The sequence below is a fragment of the Erythrolamprus reginae genome, chromosome 6 (genome assembly GCF_031021105.1).
Source record: "Erythrolamprus reginae isolate rEryReg1 chromosome 6, rEryReg1.hap1, whole genome shotgun sequence".
NCBI classification, from domain to species: Eukaryota; Metazoa; Chordata; class Lepidosauria; order Squamata; family Dipsadidae; genus Erythrolamprus; species Erythrolamprus reginae.
The window spans coordinates 37911100-37934557 of NC_091955.1; the positions used below are offsets into that span (position 1 = coordinate 37911100).

The window sequence follows — 23458 nt, forward strand, 5'->3', positions numbered from 1 at the left end:
GGTAATAAATATGAACCAGTTGCCAAGCAGCTGAATTTTGATCACAAGAAGGTGATCATGTGGATGCTACAAAGGATTTAACAGAAAAAAATGGGCATAACTCACACTTTTCAGTGCTGTTTTAATTTTGAATGGTCACTAAATGAACTGTTGTAAGTTGAGGACTACCTATACTTACCCACCTTAGCCAAATATCAAAGAAGCATGAAATCTTACACCGATAACTTACTTGGTAAATTGGATATATGCCTGGAGTGAAAATCACTTCCCTTTGGCTATCACTTCCTGATGTTCATTCTATCTTTAGAAAGCCTTAAGTGACTTAAAGCTTTCTCCCAATGTCTCCAGGCTCATGCTTTGGGAAGATTCCCAACCATTGGGCTCATGCACACCCTTCTATGAAGGTTATAGTGATTCTTCTAATGTGATTCCTCCAAAAGGATTCCATCTAAATAGTTTGTTGCTGGGTGTAAATGGAGTATCCCAGGAAAAAAAATGTCCTACTAGATTTCATGACACAAAAGTGTTGTTTAAAAGGCAAATGGACTTTTTGCTGTTTTGCTTCTCATCCGAAAAGCTTCTTCAGTTCTGAAGTCAAGAAGTTTCATGGATAAGAAGCAAAATGTTTTCAAGGAAAAGAACAAGAAAAAAACAGTTACCTTTTAAACAGCATTTCCGACAGCCATGACCTGGATGATTGTGTCATGACTACATCATGTCCTGCCATTCTATTGGAAGTGGGGTGGGAATGGGAAAGATAGTTTGCTGGCATTTTTCTCATGCTTTTGCTGTAACTGCTGGGGAATTAGGGAGAGGGATTGTCTGTGGAGACAGAGCAGACTTCCCTTCAGCTGGTTCCAGCCTGTTTTCAAAGCCATCATGCCCTGAGAATGAACTATTATCTGCCTAAGAAGAGGATATATCTTACACATAACAACTGCATCAAGAATAATATCCGTGCCTTATTGGAAAAACAAAAACGTACCGACTGAGGAAGATGTAATAGAGAAAATAATAATATACATGGAAATGGATAAAATAACAATGGAATTAAAAAATAAGGAGGATTCGGAATACAGTATTATGACTGTTGGGGCAAGTTCTATTGTTGTTGGAAAAAAGGTAAATGTAACAAATGTAGTTAGTAATAGTAATAGTAATAGAATATATACTTTGTCACCAAGAAATATCTTTTATTTTCCATATATATCTGTTCTGCCGGGCTTCTTGACACGAGCCACCAAAAAGTTCACAAGTAGGAATTCAGACACACACAGTTGTAAAGTCAATAACACTGTTTTATCGAAAGGAAAGTATGAGCCAAACACACTTTTAGTCAGTCAAAGTGCTCACCTTCAAAGCCTTGAATGCTGTGAATGAACAAACACAAAGCAGATAAAAGGCAGCTGTAAAGAGCCAACCCCCCTTCAAGAGTTCTCAAGTCACAAACTTAACTATGATTTAGTTCAAAAGTCCTGGAAACAGTTCAAAGAGTCTTTGTAGAATCCTGATGCAAAGTACACGTCTCTCCTTCACAGAATGGATAAACTTCCATGCCCAGATGCAAGAATGCTGGCTATTTAACAGCAGCCCCATTAGCCTAATTTATTTATTTATTTTTATTTATTATTTAGATTTGTATACCGCCCCTCTCCGCAGACTCGGGGCGGCTCACAACAGAATAAAACAATTCATGACAAATCTAAATTATAGTTTAAAATGTTTAAAAAAACCCATTTACTAAGCAAACATACATACAAACATACCATGCATAAATTGTATATGCCCGGGGGAGATGTCTCAATTCCCCCATGCCTGATGACAAAGGTGGGTTTTAAGAAGCTTACGAAAGGCAAGGAGAGTAGGGGCAGTTCTAATCTCTGGGGGGAGTTGGTTCCAGAGAGTTTGTTTAGTTGACGGGACCTGGAGAAGGCCCACTCTGTGGGACCTAATTACCCCCAGCCACAGGTTATCTCCCTTATTTCTTATAGTATTTCCGCAGTTGCTCTTTCCTTGACATTGCCCTGCGTCTGTGCACATCAATGAAAGTTTCCCCTTCCGAATCCAATGATGATAATGATGATGAATCACTCATGGGGCGACTGTCTAATGGACTGCTTATAATTCCTTCCTCTGTGGATCCCACTTCACTTTCATTATCTGCTACAGATGCTTCACTGTCGGAAGCAGTCGGCAGTAAAACTGGCCTCTGACTATGGGAGGATTCTCCTATATCAACACCCACAGTCCTTGGAAGCAGGAGCTGGCCCAGAGCCAACCACAACACATATATATAAAAGAAAGGAAAATAAAAGTTATTTCTTGGTGACAAAGTCTTAAGAAAAAATCCATGCTGTAGCCAGGACTGAATCCTGACTGTTGAGGGCCTAGATAACCGGCTTCTTCCAAGGACCGCTGGAGCTTGAGTGACACCACCTTCTGAACAACCTTCCCCATGAAGGGAAGGTTGGAGACTGGATGATAATTATTAAGCATGGCTGGGTCCAAGGAAGCCTTCTTGAGGAAGGGGCGCACAAGTGCCTCCTTGTAGGGAGCCGGGAAGGACCCCCCCCTCAAAGAAGCGTTGACAATCTCCTGGACCCAGTTCCATGTCACCTCTCTGCTGGCTGAAACCAGCCAAGAGGGAAACTGATCCAGTAAGCAGGTGGTGGAACTCACAGCTCCAATGGCCTTGTTCACTTCATCAGGTGTCACCAGGTCAAACTCCCCCCAGACAGGTGGACAAGGATGGGCCCCAGTCACCTCGACTGACTCATTGTCAGCTGACACTGCAATCCAATCGGAGTCAAGGCTCATCCGAATCTGAGTGACTTTATCAGCAAAAACAAGTATTTTATAGTCTCCTTTGTTTTCTAGCTGGATCTTGTATTTGGGGTTTCTTAAGATGTTGGCTATTTTTTGGTCAGTGCCAAAGGCTGTCTTGCTATTGTGTTTCTGGAGAATTTTGCTGATTTTATCTGTGGTGCCTTTGATGTAAGGGAGGAAGGCAATACCATTCTCCTGTTCTGTGTCTCAGTACTTGGGGGATGTCTTCTTTCGGATTAGGTTGGCAATTGTGTTTCTTTGGAATCTGTTAGAAACATAGAAGATTAATGGCAGAAAAAGACCTTATGGTCCATCTAGTCTGCCCTTATACTATTTCCTGTATTTTATCTTAGGATGGATATATGTTTATCCCAGGAAGGTTTAAATTTACCAACCACATCTGCTGGAAGTTTGTTCCAAGCATCTACTACTCTCACGTTGTATTTTCTCATGTTGCTTCTGATCTTTCCCCCAACTAAACTCAGATTGTGACTCCTTGTTCTTCTATTTATTTTCCTATTAAAAACACTTCCCTCCTGAATCTTATTTAACCCTTTAACATATTTAAATGTTTCAATCATGTCCCCCACTTTCCCTTCTGCCCTCCAGACTATACAGATTGAGTTCATTAAATCTTTCCTGATAAGTTTTATGCTTAAGACCTTCCAGCATTTTTGTAGCCCGTCTTTGGACCCATTCAATTTTATCAATATATTTTTGTAGGTGAGGTCTCCAGAACTAAACACAGTATTACAAATGTGGTCTCACTAGCACTCTATACAATGGGATCACAATGCCCCTCTTCCTGTTTGTTATACCTCTAGCTATGCAGCTTACTTGCTTTCCCCACTGCCTGACTGCACTGTTCACTCATTTTGAGACTGTCAGAAATCAATGAAAAGTATTTTTGCTAATACAGAATTACCAATACAATACTCAGATTGAGGATTTATTTTCCCCAAGTGAATTATTTTACATTTGGAAATATTAAACTGCAGTTTCCATTGCTTTGACCACCTATCTAGTAAAGCTAAATAATTTTGCCATATTACAGATGCCTCCAGGAATATCAATCCTATTGCACACTTTAGAGTCATCGGCAAATAGGCAAATCTTCCCTATGAAACCTTCCCCTATGTCACTCACAAATATATTAAAAGAATAGGACCCAGAACAGACCCTTGTGGCATACTGCTTGTAACCAGACTCTGCTCAGAAAATTTGCCATTAACAACAACCCTGCTGCAAATCCACTGAACTATCCAGGCATTAAGTCCAATCTTCACTAACCTACCAACCTATCTGGAACCATATCAAAGGCTTTGCTGAAGTCCAGATAGGCAATATCCACGGCACTACCTTCATCCAACACCTTTGGGACATAGTCAAAGAAATCAATAAGGTTAGTCTGACATGATTTGCCCTCAGTAAAGTCATGCTGGTTTGGGTCCAGAGTCTCTTGCCGTGGCCTGGAACAGGGCTGTGACGGAGGCTCTTGACTGGATTGCACCATTGCGACCTCTCTATGGCACTAGACCCCGGAGAGCTCCTTGGTTTACCGAGAAACTCCAACAGTTGAAATGCCAAAAGAGACATCTAGAGAAGAGGTGGAGGAAAAGTAAATCCGAGTCCGATCGAACACTTGTAAGAGCTCACATTAAGACTTAGTTTTGATCTTCAAATTTTACAGCATTAATTTTTAATTTCTCCTTTTTCCCTCTTTTCCCTTTGTTCTTTTTAAAATAAAATCAACTTAGAATATATGCATTGTTAACTACCCTTGGTTTCCTGCTCTACTTTACTGAAATTAAAACCTCCTTTTCTACAGACACTGCTTCCTCTCTGCTCTCTCTTTTTTCTCTCTCTCTTTCTTTTCTTCTCTTTAGTATAATTTTTATATTTCTTCTCTCTCTTTACTATTATTTTTCTTCTCTGTATTGAATCTCTGTTTCTTTCTTCTTTCTTAAATTGTTTTTAAATTGTTTTTATTTGTCTGCCCTCCTTTTGGTCTTGTCAAATTAAGGTAACAAGATAATTCACTGTGAAATTTGCTAACAATTTTACTGATACTTCTGCTATATTATTAGTTAAATTTTATTGCGATATTTTAAAGAAAATTTGTTGAAAAATCAATTGAACAGGTTTGGAATTTATGGTGATTCTTTTCTTTTCACTAATTATTAAACAATAAGAATTGTAAATTTGAAAATGTCGAGTACTTCAACCCACACTAAAACAATTAAAAAGCAAACAGCAACTGCAGCTTCATCACCCCAAGGCTCACCCCATCCTTCTCCGGCACACCAGACTGTATCTGTAACCATGTTTACTAAAGAGAAGGAGAAAGAGAAACCACAACAGCCTACGCTTACAACAATGCAAGAGACTTTGAATGCAATGAAGGACTTCATGCTTAACAAGACGATGCAACTCAACAAAGAGAAGCCATAGAAGATGATGCAACTCAACAAAGAGAAGCTATAAAAACAGAGATGGCTGTATTCAAAACAGAGATGGCTGAACTCAAAGCAGACACGGGAGAAATGAAGGCACAGATGAAGGAGATTCAACAAACTCTGAAAGAGAGCGAAGATCGAGTCAAAACAGTTGAAGAGAAGACTGATAAAATGGAAAAAAGAATGGACTATCTTGAGGACAGAGCTGACTCGAGATACAGAAGATATGATGAATCAATCATTCATTTGGAAATGCAATGTGCTTCGTATGGACTACGATTTCAAAATATAATAGAAGAAAAAGACGAAGATATAAAGATGACTATGGCTGAAACCATTGGAGGAATCCTCCAGGCAGATCCCATGGAAATAATGAAAGAAATCGACGAAGTTTTCAGAATTTCAAATAGCTACATACGTCGCCACAATTTTCCGAGAGAGATTCACATCAAGTTTACAAGAAGAACTTTCAGAGATGATATACTACACTGGGCAAGAACTGGAAAACTGCAACACAAAGGAACAGAAATAAAAATATTAAAACAAGTCCCAAGAAGTGTCAGAGAAAGCAGAAGAGACTACCATTTCCTAACCAGAATTTTGATTAAAGAAAACATAACTTTTCGTTGGCTTATTCCACAAGGACTATCATTAACCTGGCATTCCAAAAGATACAAACTGGAAAATCTGGATCAAGCAAGAGACTTTTTTGAAAATAGTGGAATAAGCCAATCGAACCAACCAGTAAAGGAACCGACAGTAAAACAGCAACCAGTAAAGGAATTAACAGTACAACAGGAGGAAGCCATGGGGGCAGCTGCACAAGAAGCAGAGCAGGACCAAGGCGCTAGAAGAAAACAACCTCAGCGCGAAACCAAAAAGTACAACAAATGACAACATTGAAAGACTTAAAAATTTTCTCAGTAAATGTAAATGGACTCAATGAACCAAAGAAAAGAAAACAAATGTTTTCTAAAATTAAAAACCAAAAAGCTCAAATTGTAATATTACAAGAAGTACACATTAAAAAAAGTAATTGGAAATTATTATTAAATCCTAAAATTGGAAATATGTATGCTGCATTAGCAGACCAAAAAAAGAGAGGAGTAGTGATGTATGTTGAGAACTCTATAAATTCCAAACAATTATTTATAGATGATGAAGGTAGAATTTTGATTGTCCAAGTTAATATTGAATCTAGACCTCTTGCTATTGTTTCTATCTATGCCCCAAATGTAGACCAAATGACTTTCTATAAAAAATTACATCAAAAAATAACAGAGTTAAATATTGAAAATATGCTAATAATTGGAGATTTTAATGCTATTACAAATAGACAGCTAGACCACTCGGGGGGGGGGGAATAGTAAAAAGAATTTTTTTTTTTACTGCCTACCACTTTTCAAAAAATGAAAGCAGAATTATTATTAAATGATATCTGGAGGGAAAGACACCCTCAAAAAAGACAATATACTTTTTATTCTAACCCCCACAAAATTTGGACAAGAATAGACATGGTGTGGGCTCCAAAAACAACCGCAGAACAAATAAAAGAGGTGGAAATAGGTGTCAATACATGGGCGGATCACAATCCCGTAGTAGTCTATATGAGAGTTAATAAAAAACATTTTAATTGGCAGATGAATAGAAATATATTGAAAGAAAAAAAATATAAAGATTGGATTGAGAAAGAATTAAAAATATTTTTTGAAATTAATAAAAACTCAAACACCACTCCACAAAATTTATGGGATACAACCAAAGCATACATAAGAGGATTAACGATATCTTATACTGCAAAACATAATAAGGAAAATAGAATAAAATATGAACAATTAATAAATGAATTAAAACAACCAGAATTTTTATCACAACAAAATATAAAAAACAAAGAATTAAAAGGAAAAATAGAGGTAACTAAACATAAAATTAGATTGATGGAACAGAACCAAACTGGGGAAAAAATAAAAAGAGCTAAACAATATTATTTTGAACATGCTAATAAACCAGGCAGATGACTCGCATATAAACTTAGGAAACAGAGGCAGTCAAAAGTAATTAAAAAACTAGAAAATAAAGATGGAATAATAAAATATGATATGGAAGGGAAAGCAGACATTGTACAAAATTTCTTTAAAGAATTATATAAAAAAGAAAACATTAGTGAAGAGGAAGTTTTCAAATATTTAGAACATGCTGAATTACCACAATTAACGGAAGAGCAACAGGCAAATATGGAAGAACCAATAACAATGGAAGAATTTCTTACAATAATTAAAAAACAGAAAAATAACAAAGCTACTGGACCCGATGCCATACCGGCAAAATGGTATAAAATAGAAAATGAGACAATAAGAAATAATATCTTAGAAATTTTTAATGAATGTAGACTTGAAGATAAAATCCCTAAATCTTGGTCTAAATCTTTAATAACCTTAATTCATAAACCGGGTACAGCAATAGAAAAAATTAAAAATTATAGACCCATATCATTATTAAACGTAGATTACAAGATATTTATTGCAATATATGCAAACAGATTAAAAAGGGTTATAAATGGCATAATTCCTCAAGACCAGAACAGTTTTCTACCAGGTAGACAAATTAAAAATAATCTTGGAATGGTTATTAACACATTAGAATATTATGAGCAACATCCTGGAAAAACACTATCATTAATGTTTCTAGATGCTCAAAAAGCTTTTGATAATGTCAATTGGACATTTATAAAAATGCAATTGAATAAAATGGGATTTGGTCCTAAATTCTCAAATTTAATAGATGCTATTTATTCAAAACAAACCATAAAAATTATTTTAAATAACGAACAATTGGACACATTTGAAATAAATAAAGAAGTTCGCCAAGGATGTCCTATATCACCTTTATTATTTATTATGTCCCTAGAAACCCTATTAATCAAAATAAGAGCAGACTCAAATATAAAAGGTCTGACCGTTGGAAAGGAGACATACAAAGTCCAAGCCTTTGCGGACGATCTGACTTTCATAATTGAAGATCCGATAACGACAGTCCCAATATTAATTCAGACAATAGAACAATATGGAAAGGTAGCAGGTTTAAAAATAAATAAAAGTAAAACACAATTTATAACAAAAAATATGAGCAAAATACAAGAAAGCAAACTGGAACACATCTCTGGAATACAAGTAGTTAAAAAGGTTAAATATTTGGGAATATGGCTAACAGCAAAAACAATAACATTAAAAAATGATAATTATACAAAATTAATGGTGGAAATTAAAAAAGACCTAGAAATTTGGAATAACTTAAAAATATCCTTTTTGGGAAGAGTCGCCACAATTAAGATGAATATTTTGCCTAAAATTCTATTTCTCTTTCAGGTGATCCCAATAAATCCGGGGGGAAACGTTTTCAAAGATTTAACAAATATAGTTAAAAAATTTGTATGGCAAGGAAAAAAAGCAAGAATAAAGATAAATATGTTAGAAGATATTAAAGAAAGGGGAGGATTTGCACTTCCCAATTGGAAATTATATTATCAGGCAGCCGCCTTAACGTGGATTAGAGATTGGATAACCTTAGAAGATAAAAGAACACTAAACCTAGAAGGATACGACCTTCTGCTTGGTTGGCATGCCTTTATATGGTATGACAAAGATAAAAATCACTCATATTTTAAAAGACATACTTTAAGAAAATATTTATTAGAAGTCTGGAAAGATATAAGAAAAAACCATTTTTTAACTATTCCTGAATGGGTTGCCAATAATACACCCAAAATCCATAAAAGATATGAAAATAATAAGATATAAAGACTTATTAAACGACCAAATGAAATTAAAATCTAGGATTAAACTACAAGAGGAAGGGACAATAATTGATTGGTGGCATTACGCACAGATTCGATCTAGATATCAGAAAGATAGTAGGCTTTATATTTTTAACAAGAATAAAAATTTATTAAGCAATTTAATTACTACTAATCAAACTAAAACAATTGGGAAAACCTACAAATATCTGATAGCACATAAAAACATAGAGCTGACCTTAAAAGACAGTATGATAAGTTGGTGTAGAAATTTTGGAAAAGAAATAGATATAGATACATGGGAGAAAGTTTGGATTCATAACTGGAAAATGACAAAATCAGTGTCCCTAAAAGAAAATCAAATTAAAATGTTTTATAGATGGCACCTCCCACCAAATAGGATAGCAAAAATGTTTCCCAAAACTTCCCCGATGTGTTAGAAATGTAAGAAAGAGATAGGGTCTTATTACCATCAATGGTGGACATGTAGTAAAGCTAGAATCTATTGGAAGATGATAGAGAAAATAATGAAAGAAATAGTAAAGCAAGATGTAGAAATTACCCCGGAATTTTATTTATTAGGAATCACAAACCAGAGTTATAAGAAAGAAATTTTATATCTAATTATACATATTTTAACTGCGGCTAGGATTATATATGCGCAAAATTGGAAAGGGGAGAATATCCCCAAAGAAGAAGAAGTTATCACAAAAATATTAGATTGCGCCGAGATGGATATGATGACAAGACGCTTAAATGATCAAGAAGACACGAAATTTTATGAAACGTGGAACAAAGTTTATATATGGATAAATAAGAAAAAATAATAGAAAATTAAGATATAAATGTGTAATTGTTTTGGTAAGGATAAGACTTTTTTTTAGGTTATAGTAGTATTAGATAAACTAAGTTTGATCTAGAAATATAGTAGAATTAGGTTATATATTAAGAATTATTATGAGAAGGATTTTTTTTTTAAATGAAAAGTTTAACAAATCATTTTTTCTAATATTCAATTATATATACAATTATGTATTCTTTTTTCTGTATTGAAATTTATACTTTCGGGATAAGCGGGGAATATACATCCCCACCTTTTTATGTTAAATGTATGTATGTCTGTTTGTTTATTTTATGAAAAATTAATAAAAAGATTATTAAAATAGGAAAAAAAAGACTTAAAAGTGGCGCTCAAGGCGGCAAGATGCGCGTATAATGCTGCCTTGATTGCATCAGCGGAATCCTTTCCGACTGCTCTGTTTAGGGTGACCGCTCCCTTCTTAATCGGGGGTGGTGGTTGGGGAGCCCTTGCAGAGCAGTGCCCAGCCACATATATTGGACAAATTAATAGGAGGATAAATGCACTCATCACAGAATACAAGAGCGCAGTCAGAAAAGAAGAAAAAACTTTCTCCCTTTTCCAACACATCAAGACAACAGGACATGAAATTGATTTTGAAAGAACTAAATTAATTTCCAAAACTGAACACTTTAACAAAAGAATAATTAGGGAAACCATTGAAATAGAAAAACACCCCATAACATGAATAAACATGACAATACCTCCTGCCTACCAAACATCTGGAAACCAGCCATCATCAACAACCAAATCCTACCCAGAACAACAAAGGACATCACCATCAATCACCCTTACCAGATCCAAACCCATACCCACCCCACAGACAAAATACAACCATCACCCACAAGCCAAAGCACGTCAGCATCTCCAACTGCTGCACCCCCCTCCAACACTCACACAAAGCAAACTGACACACACCATAAAAACATAGTCAGACCACAAACTCGGAGCGAAACCAAAACCCAGGAGGTTACACCACAGACATACATTACAAAGCAGTTGACTAATCTGCAGGCATCAACTGTAACAACTACTCAGGATGTCACCTCTAATCTGCAAATATCAACTAATCTGCAAACATCAAATGCATCAATTACTCAAGGTGTTACCCATCCACTAATCACGTTGTTACAACACAGCCAAGCAACTTGCTTGCAGCTTGTGACCCAGCAATCCACACCCACCCACCAATATTTATAGAGGGAAGACAGCTCAGATCATGCTTTGTTTGCCCTAGCACAAAGCTGAAAACACCAGCCTGAAAATGACAAGTGGGACTTCATCAAAATGTCGCTGATATTCTATCCATCTTACACAGGGAAAGACCTGAATACACCAAGCCTGGCTCAAAAAAAATAAATGGAACACTCAAATACATTTGATTTCCATTGTTGATCCTAGATTTGAATGAATGAAATATTCTCATTGAATACTTTGTTCTGTACAAAGTTGAATGTGCTGACAATAAAATCACACAAAAATCATCAATGGAAATCAATTGTATTTACCAATGGAGGCTTGGATTTGAAGTCACAAATAAAATTATAGTGGAGAAACACACTACAGGCTGATCCAACTTTGATGTAATGACCTTAAAACAAGTCAAAATGAGGCTCAGTATTGTGTGTGGCCTCCACGTGCCTGTATGACCTCCCTTCAACACCTGGGCATGCTCCTGATGAGTTTGTGGATGGTCTCCTGCGGGATCTCTTCCCAGACCTGGACTAAAGCATCCACCAACTCCTGGACAGTTTGTGGTGCAACGTGATGTTGGTGGATGGAGCGAGACATGATGTTCTAGATGTGCTCAATCGGATTCAGGTTTGGGGAACGGGCCAATCCATAGCTTCAATGCCTTCATCTTGCAGGAACTGCTGACACACTCCAGTCACATGAGGTCTGGCATTGTCCTGCATTAGGAGGAACCCAGGGCCAACCACACCAGCATATGGTCTCACAAGGGGTCTGAGGATCTCATCTCAGTACCTAAAGGCAGTCAGGCTACCTCTGGCGAGCACATGGAGAGCCGTGTGGCCCTCCAAAGAAATACCACCCCACACCATTACTGACCCATTGCCAAACCAGTCATGCTGAAGGATGTTGCAGGCAGCAGATCACTCTCCATGGTTTGTGCAGACACATGCACATTTGTGGCCTGCTGGAGGTCATTTTGCAGTGCTCTGGCAGTGCTCCTCCTATTCATCCTTGCAGGAAGGCGGAGGTAGCAGTCCTGCTGCTGGGTTGTTGCCCTCCTATGGCCCCTTCTATGTCTCCTGGTGTACTGGCCTGTCTCCTGGTAGCACCTCCAGCCTCTGGACACTACGCTGACAGACAAAGCAAACCTTCTTGCCACAGCTTGCCTTGATGTGCCATCCTGGATGAGCTGCACTACCTGAGCCACTTGTGTGGGTTGTAGAGTCTGCCCCATGCTATCACGAGTATGAAAGCATAACCAACATTCAAAAGTGACCAAAACATCAGCCAGAAAGCATTGGTACTGAGAAGTGATCTGTGGTCCCCACCTGCAGAACCACTCCTTTATTAAGTGTGTCTTGATAATTGCCAATAATTTCCATCTGTTGTCTATTCCTTTTGCACAACAGCATGTGAAATTGATTGTCAATCAGGAAATGTATGATATAAAATAATAACAAACATTTAAACACAGCATCTGCCTTGTGGCATCACATTGGCTGCCGGTGGACTGGCCAAGGGGTTGGTTTTGGGGATGAAAAAGATTCTTTGTACTTTGTATGGGCTTTTTCAGATTTCATATTCTCTCATTAAAAGTTTTTTTTAATTTAGGTCAATGGAGTCAAGAGTCTTGCTTTCTTGTGGAACAAGCTAGGGCAGTGGGGCAGGTCCTTACAGACTGAAAATCTCAGCTTCTCTGTTTCTCCTACTGAGTTAGTTCTGAAATCTGGTGTGTTTTTAAATACAGTATAGGTTTCCGTTGCTTTTGAAATAAGCAATGGAACTGCTTATTATTTCAAATATATATTTCCTTTTACATTTGAATTTTTATTTTTATTTTTTACAGATCAGTTACTGGTCCAGCAGTGAAAAAGAAATAGCTGCAAGTAGAGTGCAAGTGAGCAGTCAGAATTTTTCAGTAATGTTAGAAAACCTGAAACCTTATACAAAATACTATACAAAAGTGGCAGCTTTCAATGCAGCTGGCATTGGACCTTACACTTATCCTTTGGATTTTGTTACAGAAAAAGCACGTAAGCATCTAAAGTAGGAGATGGAGATAAATAGTAAAGATAAGATCCGATGGACATGAAATAAATGAAACTTATATCTGTAGACTTCATCAGACAACATAATTTGTCTTACAGCTCCTTGCTCAAGGATGAGCTCAATATAAAATGTCTGGGAGCTTGAAATATTCCATTTCTGATTTGTAAATATTGTAATGTTTTAATTATCTTAAATTATTTTTTTCATATGGAATTGCCACTTTGTCTAAATGTACAGTGATACCTTGTCTTACGAACCCCTCTTCATATGAACTTTTCGTGATACAAACCCGGGGTTTAAGATTTGTTTGCCTCTTCTTCCGAACTATTTTCACCTTACGAACCTGAGCCGCCACCGCTGGGATGCCCCACCTCCAGACTTCCGTTGCCAGCCGAAGTGCCTGTTCTTGCATTGCTGGGATTTCCCTGAGGCTCCCCTTGCTGGGATTCCCTTCATTTTTGCCGGTGCTGCTTTGAATCCCAGTGAGGGAAGCCTCAGGGAAATCCCAGCGCTTCGGCTGGCAACGGAAGTCCGGAGGTGGGGTTTCCCAGTGAGGGGAGCCTCAGGGAAATCCCAGTGCTTCAGCTGGCAACGAAAGTCTGGAGGCGGGGCTTCCCAGCAGCACAAGGCAAAGGGGGTGACTTTGGGAATTGGGCACACATTATTTGCTTTTACATTGAATCCTATGGGGAAAATTGCTTCGTCTTACAAACTTTTTTACTTACGAATCTGGTCACGGAACGAATTAAGTTTGTAAGACGAGGTATCACTGTACTCAGGCATTGCTGGTAAATGATGCATGCTAATATATACCTCTGGTGTGAAGTTGTTAGATCCTGTAACAGTATCAGCTGCCCCGAGTCTTCAGAGAAGGGCGGCATACAAGTCTAATAAATCATCATCATCATCATCATCATCATCTTGGTTGCATAGTTTTGCTTCTGTCCATAGATCATTGTGACATGGTCTACAAATGCTGGACAGGAGCTGCATAAGATTTGGTGACAATTTTTAAGCAAGAGGAAGCTATGAATAATTGTATAAGTCAGAATGGGTAGTAGATGATACCATTAGTGAATTTTACTTGGGGAGATAAATAGACAAATGTATATGACGGAGATAATAATTTTTATAAAATTTAATTGTACTGGTTAGAATAAAGGGATGTGCTATTTCTTTTAGCTCCAAGGCAGCAACCAAGAATTATTAATGCTGTAAGAACCGGTTCAAAGTACATCATCACATGGGAGCATGTTAAGTCACAGTCCAATGAATCTACTGTGAAAGGATATAAAGTAAGATTGATATTTAAGTCTTTGGGGCGTACTGGCTGTTTTGGTGCCATATTTGAATTGTATATTCATAAAGTAAATTGCTGTTTAAAAGGAAGAGAGTTAAGTGATATCTTAAAAAAAGATATCTTAGACCATAAAAAGCAAACTTAAATTTGGTTCCAATGAATACCAAAAAAAAGAATCTTATGAAATTTCTTTCAAAATCATAATGGATTTTGAAAGAAATTTCATAAGATTCTTGTATTAGAAGATAATTTTTAAGAATCAGTTGAATTAGCAGTATAATAACTGCTAATTCAACTAATTCTTAGAAACTATCTTCTAATAAGAAGATATAAAACAAGATATAACAATAGCTATAAGGCAGAGAAACATACCTATGATTTCTTATTCTCTTGCACTAATAAGTATAAGGGTAATCAATCAACTTTTGTACCAGTATCTATTATGCTCAGAGCTGATTTATCTTATGTATGATGATATGCATGTTGCTTCTTTTCAGTGGTGGAAAGAAGGAAGCAGGCCTGGGTGCTGGTTGGGGAATTCTGGGAGTTGTAGTCCATAAGTCTTAAAGTTGTCAAGGATGGACATCCTTTGTGATCAGTGAAAGGCCGCACTTACCTTTGTATGCTGGGATGCCTCTGAGGGTGCAGCGGGTGTGGGCGGGCGTGGGATAGTTGTGGGTGCATGTGCGGTGGTTGGACATGCACACCCGGTGCAAGATTTGCTTACTGTGCATGCACAGGAAGCAAAATCTCATGCAAGAATACACATGACCGTGAGATTTTTTGTGTTTTATACCCTTTTTTTGCTTCTGTGCATGCACAAAAGCAAAAAAAGCAAAAAACGTCAAAATCTCGTGGTTGCGCGCATCCTCGTACAAGATTTTGCTTCCCACATATGAACAGGAAGCAAATCTCATGCTGGGTGCATGTGCCCAGCTGCTAGTCAGCTGGAGCTGTGAGCACATCTCCATTTCCATTACCTGGACAGCATCCCCCTGCCTCCCATCCAGGCAGCAGCCCTTCGCTGCTTGTGGTGGCTGAAGAAATCTATTTGGTACTTTCTTCATTTCAGCAAGAAGGAAACATTAGGAATCAAGGTCTATAGAGCACAGAAAAAGAATGAACCATAAAGGAGACAGGAAATGATTCAGGGGTGAAATGCTCCCAGTTCGCTCATGCCTGTCGGTCATAGGAGAGCTGCTCATGAAGGGAGGGTGAGGCTCCTCCTACCTGCCTGAATGCCGCCATTTCAGTTCTTTTACCCTCTGTGCATGCACAGAAGGCTTTGTATATGTGCAGAGGGTAAAAGAACCCAAATGGTGATGTCTGGACAGATGAGCAGAGCTTTGTGCTCCCTTCGCATCTGGCTCTCTTACGACCAACAGGTACAATCTAATCAGGAGCATTTCAGCCCTGGCATGATTGCTTCCATCTTATATAATTCCTCACATGAATTGTGGAAGTGTTGCTGTTTACTTCTCATAATAGTAATTGCCTAATGCTGTTTGTATGTAATACCACAATTCTTTCCTATTCCTAGCGATAATATAAAGGAAATAAATTTTGGATTTCCTGGTAGAGCTTGTCTATTTGCCCATTACTATTTGCTCTCCTTAAAACATAGAAGCAACAGAAAATTTAAATATATATGTTGCTTAAATATAATTTGCTAATGTTCTCTTAGAGAGAGAACATTGGCAAATTATATTTAAGCAATATGTATATTTAAAAAGGGAGTGGAAACTTTTTACTTTTATTTACAAACATGTATATAAAATGGAATATTATATTGATTCAAGACAACATTTATAAATATTTTGCCTTGATTTTTAAAATAATGATCTGGAGTATTAATTTCTTGGATGATGTTTATGAACTTACCTTGCCATGCTATTTTTATTATTCTCTAAAAGGTGCTCTATAGACCAGATGGTCAATTTAATGGTACACTCTTTAAGACCGGTAACCATTATATAGAAGTTCCTGCACCTGTTAAAGGTCAGTACATTGTTGAAGTTCGGGTCCACAGTGAAGGGGGAGATGGAGAAGTAGCTCATGTAAAAATCCCAGGTATGTCTATGAAAAAATGAAACTGTATGAAAGATATTATTTTTCTATAGTTTAAATATTTTAATATTTAGCTATGTTTAAGGTTTAAAATGTTAACAGTATTTTCTGCTATCTTTTATATCTGATGGAGATAATTGGTCAAGAAATATGAAATATAACTAAATAAATAAATATATACAGTAGTCATTTATTTTCAAATAATTGTCTAACAAAAATTATTTTCTTTCTAGTTATTCAAATAAGTTAATATATCATAAATATACATTTTAGAGGTTTCCTTTCATTTTAGAGGTTTCCTTTCCCAAATATACTATTTTTTCTTATTCTGGGGCTGTTTCTGGAAGGGTCGAACAAAGAATGCTGGGGGTGAAGCCACCAGCAGATTCCCATGAGATAGGAGAGTCAGCCTAACTAAAAAAAAAGGACGGCACCTATATTGGGCAGCAATATAGAAGGTATTGGAGATAGATGATCACTTTAGAGCAGGGATGGGTTTCAATTTTTTTTTACTACCACTCTGTGGGTATGGCTTGTTTTGTGGCTGTGGCTTGATGGTCATGTGATTGGGTGGGCATAGTTTGGCAGTCATGTGACTGGGTGGGGGTGCTGGGTGATCATATGACTGAGTGATCATGTGACTGGGTGGTCGTGGCCAACTTGACATCACTGACATCAAGGGTTAAGGTTAGGGCCTCTCCTTGCCTCAAAGGCCTCAACAAGGCCTCAACAAGATACAATCTCCCTGTCTAGTTACTACTACTGAACATCCAAAATATACTATTTAATTCTATGTATGTATGCCATATGTGTACATATATATTACACACAAGTACACAAAAAGATACATTATCTACTATATATACTAAGTGTTGATCATGACCTATAAAGCCCTTCATGGCATCGGGCCAGAATATCTCAGAGACAGCCTTCTGCCGCACAAATCCCAGAGACCAATTAGGTCCCACAGAGTTGGCCTTCTCCGGGTCCCGTCGACTAAACAATGTTGTCTGTTGGGACCCAGGGGAAGAGCCTTCTCTGTGGCGGCCCCGACCCTCTGGAACCAGCTCCCCCCGGAGATTAGAACTGCCCCCACCCTCCTTGCCTTTCGTAAACTTCTTAAAACCCACCTCTGCCGCCAGGCATGGGGGAACTGAGACATCTCCCCCGGGCCTATACAGCTTATGCATGGTATGTTTGTGTGTATGTTTCTTTTTAATTAGGGGTTTTTAGTTATTTTTAATTATTAGATTTGTTATATATTTTACTATTACTGTTGTGAGCCACCCCGAGTCTACGGAGAGGCATACAAATCTAATAAATAATAATAAAATAATAATAATAATAGTAATAGTAATAGTACTAATAATAATAATACTATATGTGTATATACACACACATTAAAACTACACATTAACCTCACTGCATTTGGAAAAACATACTCATAGTCCACTTTCTGCCACACATTTAACCATAACTTCTGTATATTAGAGCATTGCACATGCCTTCAGATGTACTTCCCTAGCTTGCACATGACTGTTACAGACAGGAAAATGTGGTGAAACTCTCTTAACAATGCTCTTACTTAGCAACCAAAATTTTGGGTTCAATTGTAGTCATAGGTCAAGGACTATCTCTGCCTTCCTCTGCATGGCAGCCTTGTCCTATAAACTCCTTCTCCTTTCTGGCAATTTTCCTTTCTGTTAGAGGCATCAAACTAAGCCATCAGATAATGTAAGGTTTCCTGTTGCAGAACAGGGTGGAGTAGATGAATTCTGAGATATCTTCCAACCCTAAATCGCTGTGCTGTTTCAAAGTGTCAAAACCACATCTAGTGCCAGAGTTTGTGGTACTTCCTTCCTCTTCTTCTCCCCTTCCTTCCTTTCCTCCTTCCTTTTTCTCTTTCTCTTTCTCTTTCTTATCTCTCTCCCTTCCTTCCTCCCTCTCTCTCCTTCCTTCCTTCCTTCCTTCTTTCTTTCTTTCTTTCTTTCTTTCTTGCCTCTCTCTCTTTCTCTTTCTATATGAGCTATATGCTATATGCTATATGAGCTTTACTGATTGATATGTGGATTTTATTCATTATGTATCTTCATGTGATCTGCTACCTCTGCTATAAGTAGTATGCCAGCAAATGATTTAGATGTTTTGGATACCTTGAATAGTTAATATCATGGAGGTAACAAAAAATATGCAGGAAGCACATTAAATCATTTGTTGTTTTGTGTTAGTTTATTATTTATTTATTTATTTATTTATTTATTTATTTATTTATTTATTTATTTATTTATTTATTTATTTATTTATTTATTTATTTATTTAGATTTGTATGCCGCCCCTCTCCGCAGACTAGTTTAGGTCAGGAGTCAGCAACCTTAAACACTCAAAGAGCCATTTGGACCCATTTTCCACAGTAAACAAAACATAGAGAGCCCCAAAACCTGGGTGGGTATGGTCAATCATGCACTCCCCCCAATTACATGAACCCCCTTCACATCCTTATTCCTTCCTTCTTTCCCCCTCCTTTGATTATATCTTCCTTCCTTCCCCTGCCTCTGATTTTACCTTCCCCCCTCCCTCCCTCCCTCCCTCCTCTTTCTCTCCTCCCTTCCTCCCTTCCTTCTCTTTCTCTACCCACCCCTCTCCTTCTCTCACACACACATGCAAACACACACACATACATACACAAACACACCTGATCTGAGCACTAAGTATCTGTTGTTACAGAAGTTTTCATTTCTCTCTATAATACACCTGATACTAATCAATACCCTACCTCTCAACTATGTAAAGCCTATGCATATTTACTTGGCAGTAAGGCTACTCTCTTTCAGTGGAATTTATTCCTAATAGATACACAATCATGATTGCAGACAGGCAGCTAACTCCTTTGTTTAATAGGCTCTAAGTAAAATGTCTACATTAACAAAATTTATACTTAAACAACAGAATATAGAAGCAACAAATCATAGCAATAATGTGAACTATATTTCTTTACCCCTATCCCCCTCACTTCCTTTTGCTTTCAGGGTGGGAGGGAAACCCAAATAAAAACGGGAAGGTGCAAAATAGGAGAAATCCTTTTCCTATGTTGCAGCCATGCACCATTTCTGGGACTGAAAGGTTGAAGGGACCCAAGCAGGGCTGGGTTAAAATTTAACTAACTGCCAGTTTGCTTCCTCAAGATGGCAACTGCATGCACAGTGCCAGAAACTCGGCTTCTGCACATGCTCAGAAGAAACATAAAACAAAAAATTAAATTAAAAAATTAAATTAAAAAAGAAAGCTGAAAACAAGTTGGCAATCACGTCTACAGTACTGGAAACTCAGCTTCTGCACATGATCAGAAAAAAAATTGTTGTTTTTTTTAAAAAATGGCAGTGCCCATGGACCAGCACCAATTGATCCAGTTCAGTGACATCATGCAACCTGTTCGGGTGAACCGATCCAAACTGGGAGGAACCCACCCCTGAGTTAGGGGCAATAAGAAAGGCACCATTTCATACTACATGGGATAAACTTATTCTGCTCTATTTTACTGAGAAAACAACATGAACAGATTATAAAATAAGTGATGATGTATTGCTGGATAATGCACCTCCAGATTTGATAGGGATCCATATTCTTCTGAGGAGCTGAGGATATTTCAGAATATTAATAGTATAATAACAGTTAGATTTAAAACTTGGCAATGTTCTGCTACTGATATTATCATTCAGGAAAATAAAATGCAAAACTGATAATTTGATATTGATAGTTCATTATTGACACTGATCCTGGGGCAGTCACTCTTCTGAGCTCTAGAAAGGCAACGGCAATGGCAAACCCACTTCCCAAAAATGTTTTCAAGGGGAAAAAACTGATTTTGTCCGTGTAGTTGTCAGGAATAAAGTCTAATTTGAAATCACAAAGAGGCAAAATAATGAGGAAAAACATGAATATAAAACATTTAAAATAGGACAAGTTATAGAAAATAATTATAATTATAATTATAAAATATCTGACTATCACAATTCAGAGAATACAGTTTGGGAAAGAATCTTTAGAACATCTGTTTTACTTGTAGTCTTGCTTAATCTTCAATCTTTTGTATAAAATGCAAATCTGTTTGATTTTCAGGAGCTGTTGCTGGAATATTACCTAGCTGTTTTGGTTTATTGTTGCCTGCTCTTGGTATCCTTATCTTTTTGGAATTCTGAATGTACCTGAACATGTCCTCAGTTTAGTGCAAAGGACTGAACCTAAAAGAAATTATTCTTTTTTTCAATTTTTGAAGCATTGTCCTAAGCCAAATAAATCACACTTCCAAGTAAATTATCTTTCTGACTTAACTATGGAACTTCAAGGACTGAAACACCCAGAAACTCCTTCAAGTTTTGAAAGTCTGAGGAATAGTTATTAACATGTTCAATTATGCCTTATGAAACACTTCTGCTGATCTGCAACAGTTGCATGATTCAGTCCAATGGGGCAAGTTACAGTGTTAAATCTAATAATGTAAGCTGTATAGTAAAAATAAAATCACCACACATAGGTGCTTTAATTTTCATATAAAATTGTGAATACATAATAGAGATTGAAAAATTGATTGTATGTGGTACATGTAGAAGCAACTATGTCTGTCCATACTATCCTATCTGTTTTTGTGTACTGAAGTTTTTTTTAATAGCACCTATGACTTTTCAGGTTTTTAAAGATACAGTCAAAGCAAAAGCATTGCACTCATTTTACAGCTTTTATACTTGAAGTGAATAAATGGATTGAAGACAGCAGAATGCAAATTAAGGAATTTAACTCAACGTATTGTTTTAAATAATGCAAATCAAGTGGGATTTATTTCAGTCACAGAGAAGTTTATTTTGCTGTAAATGATCTTAGTAGTGTGGGAAGCCTCCCCCCCCCCCAAGAATGAAATATTTTAAGGAATATTTAAAAAGGCAAAATAAAATATTTCCTCTAAAAGACAATTTTTTTAAAAAATAAGGAAAACAGAAACTCAAAGCCCTAGCTCCCTGTCCCCAAGCAAATACTGGAGAGGTAGCTTTTAGAAATGGAAATTTGGTAATCCATACAAGATAAGATATTTTGAAATTCCCTGCAGCAAAGTTTGAATAAAGACAGAGTAATAGGATTAGCCCTCACTCAAGATCCAAAATAGGACAAAAGCCAGGAATGTTTGCATCACCCTCAGCAGTCCAAACATCAACCAAATGTAGCTCAGACAAACACCTAGGATTTGGACTTTGACTATAGAGCAAAGAAACCATGCATACACACAGGCTTCATTGAAAGCCCCCATTGGGCTGTTTTTCACTCTCCCCAGGGTTCAGGAAAGCCTCATGAAGCCTGGGGAGAACAAAAAACAGACAAAGGAGGATGGGTTTTTTGTGGTCCAAAGGACAAACCAGGAGTTTGGAAACAAACTTCAGTTGGGATGTCGGGATATTTTTTGCTGGCCTCAGGGTTTATGGAAGCTTCCTGAAGCCTGTGGAGGGTGAAAAACAGCCCAACAGATGAACCAGAAGTTTGGAAAGTGTTCTGAAGTTCAGGGTTTCCTGAAGCCTGGGGATGGCAAAAACAGCTGAAAAGAAGGCAGCTGCATCAGAATCACAAACATGTTGTTTGACTCCATTTTGTCTCCAGTGCCTTTCCCCTGGATTGGAACGGAACCAGATGGATATTTCTTCCCACAATAGCTATATAAACAAATTTACTTTTAGTATTTTATTTAAATGTAATTGCTATATTTAAGTAAGTTAGATTTTAATATTATAGACACCTTATTTTTATTAATTCATTATAAATATGATGGAAATTTGAAAAGTAATTTCAAGATTGCATAAATATTGACAGGAATATAGTTGCAACATTCTCACAAATTCTCGTTGTTCGTGGGAGCACCTCTGGTTAGCTGAAGCCAAAGCTGCTGGAGAGGGAGCTCCCGCATTGAATGCCGCATCTGACAGCCAGCTATAAAAGAGCTGTCAGATGCAAAGAGTTTTTGCTGGCTGACTGGAGCTGTTAGATTGTTAAGGTTGTTGCTGTTCCTGTTAAGCCTAATAAAGGTTTCTTTGGTTTTACATCCTGGCTCACCTCAGTTATTACCCCCTCAATTCACAGACAGAACATTAGCAATGAAGGTGGGATGCTGAGGCAGCTGATGACCGAAACCCCCACAAATTGAGCTGAGCTGAGATGTTCAAAGGCCTCAGTTTGGCCTTCTCAGGATGGCAAGCAACAACAGTCCAATCTCTTTTGAAGCATATAGCCCAGTCACAGAAATGTGGGACGTGTACCTGGATAACGTTTCCTTCATGCCAAAGACCTCACCGAGTTATCCAGTGGAAGAAAAAGAGCCTATTTTCTGTATGCTTGTGGCCATCAGATGTTCTCTATTGCACTGGCTCTAGTCTCCCCTCAACTAGTCTAAGCAGTGTCTTGGGAAGAGCGCCTTGCAAAGTTAAGGAACCACTATGCTCCAACCCCTTCTTGCATAGCCCAGCAGTTCGTATTCAGGCAGAGGACTCAAAGGGAGGGTGAGTCAATTAACCAATATATGACTTCCCTCAGAGATGCTGCCCTGGACTGTGAGTTTGGGGACTTGGACAATTCCCTCCTTGAACAACTAGTGTATGGCAAGAGGGATATTCATCTACAACACCATTTGTTAGCACACACAGAACTTATCCTCAAGATTGCCCTTGGTGAAGTCAGAGCCTCGGAGATGTCTAATGACTCCACAGCTGAAATACACAGATTCTAGCCGATTGCTGCCCCTGCCAGCCATTCTGAGGTGGTCTACTATGCACTCCCAGATGATGCCACAGATGACGGGGATGTCAGTCACCTCCGGTCATCACTGCAAAAGAAATAGCCCACAGCATGAAAAAACTTTATGCCGCCCTGCCCTGGCTGTA

At 37.6% G+C, this 23458-nt stretch overlaps 1 protein-coding gene across 3 annotated transcripts in view; it reads left to right on the top strand.

Annotated features, from left to right (window-relative positions):
- The window catches only part of CNTN1 (contactin 1), a 760044-nt gene extending 738731 nt beyond the window's left edge, over positions 1–21313 (top strand). For all 3 annotated transcript variants that reach the window (XM_070755541.1, XM_070755542.1, XM_070755543.1), the window contains 4 exons: positions 12975–13161; positions 14360–14472; positions 16391–16547; positions 20661–21313. In XM_070755541.1, coding sequence (XP_070611642.1) covers positions 12975–13161; positions 14360–14472; positions 16391–16547; positions 20661–20740 — 537 coding nt within the window. In that variant the 3' untranslated portion in view covers positions 20741–21313. The remainder of the gene's footprint in view (positions 1–12974; positions 13162–14359; positions 14473–16390; positions 16548–20660) is intronic.
- Positions 21314–23458: the final 2145 nt, after the last annotated feature.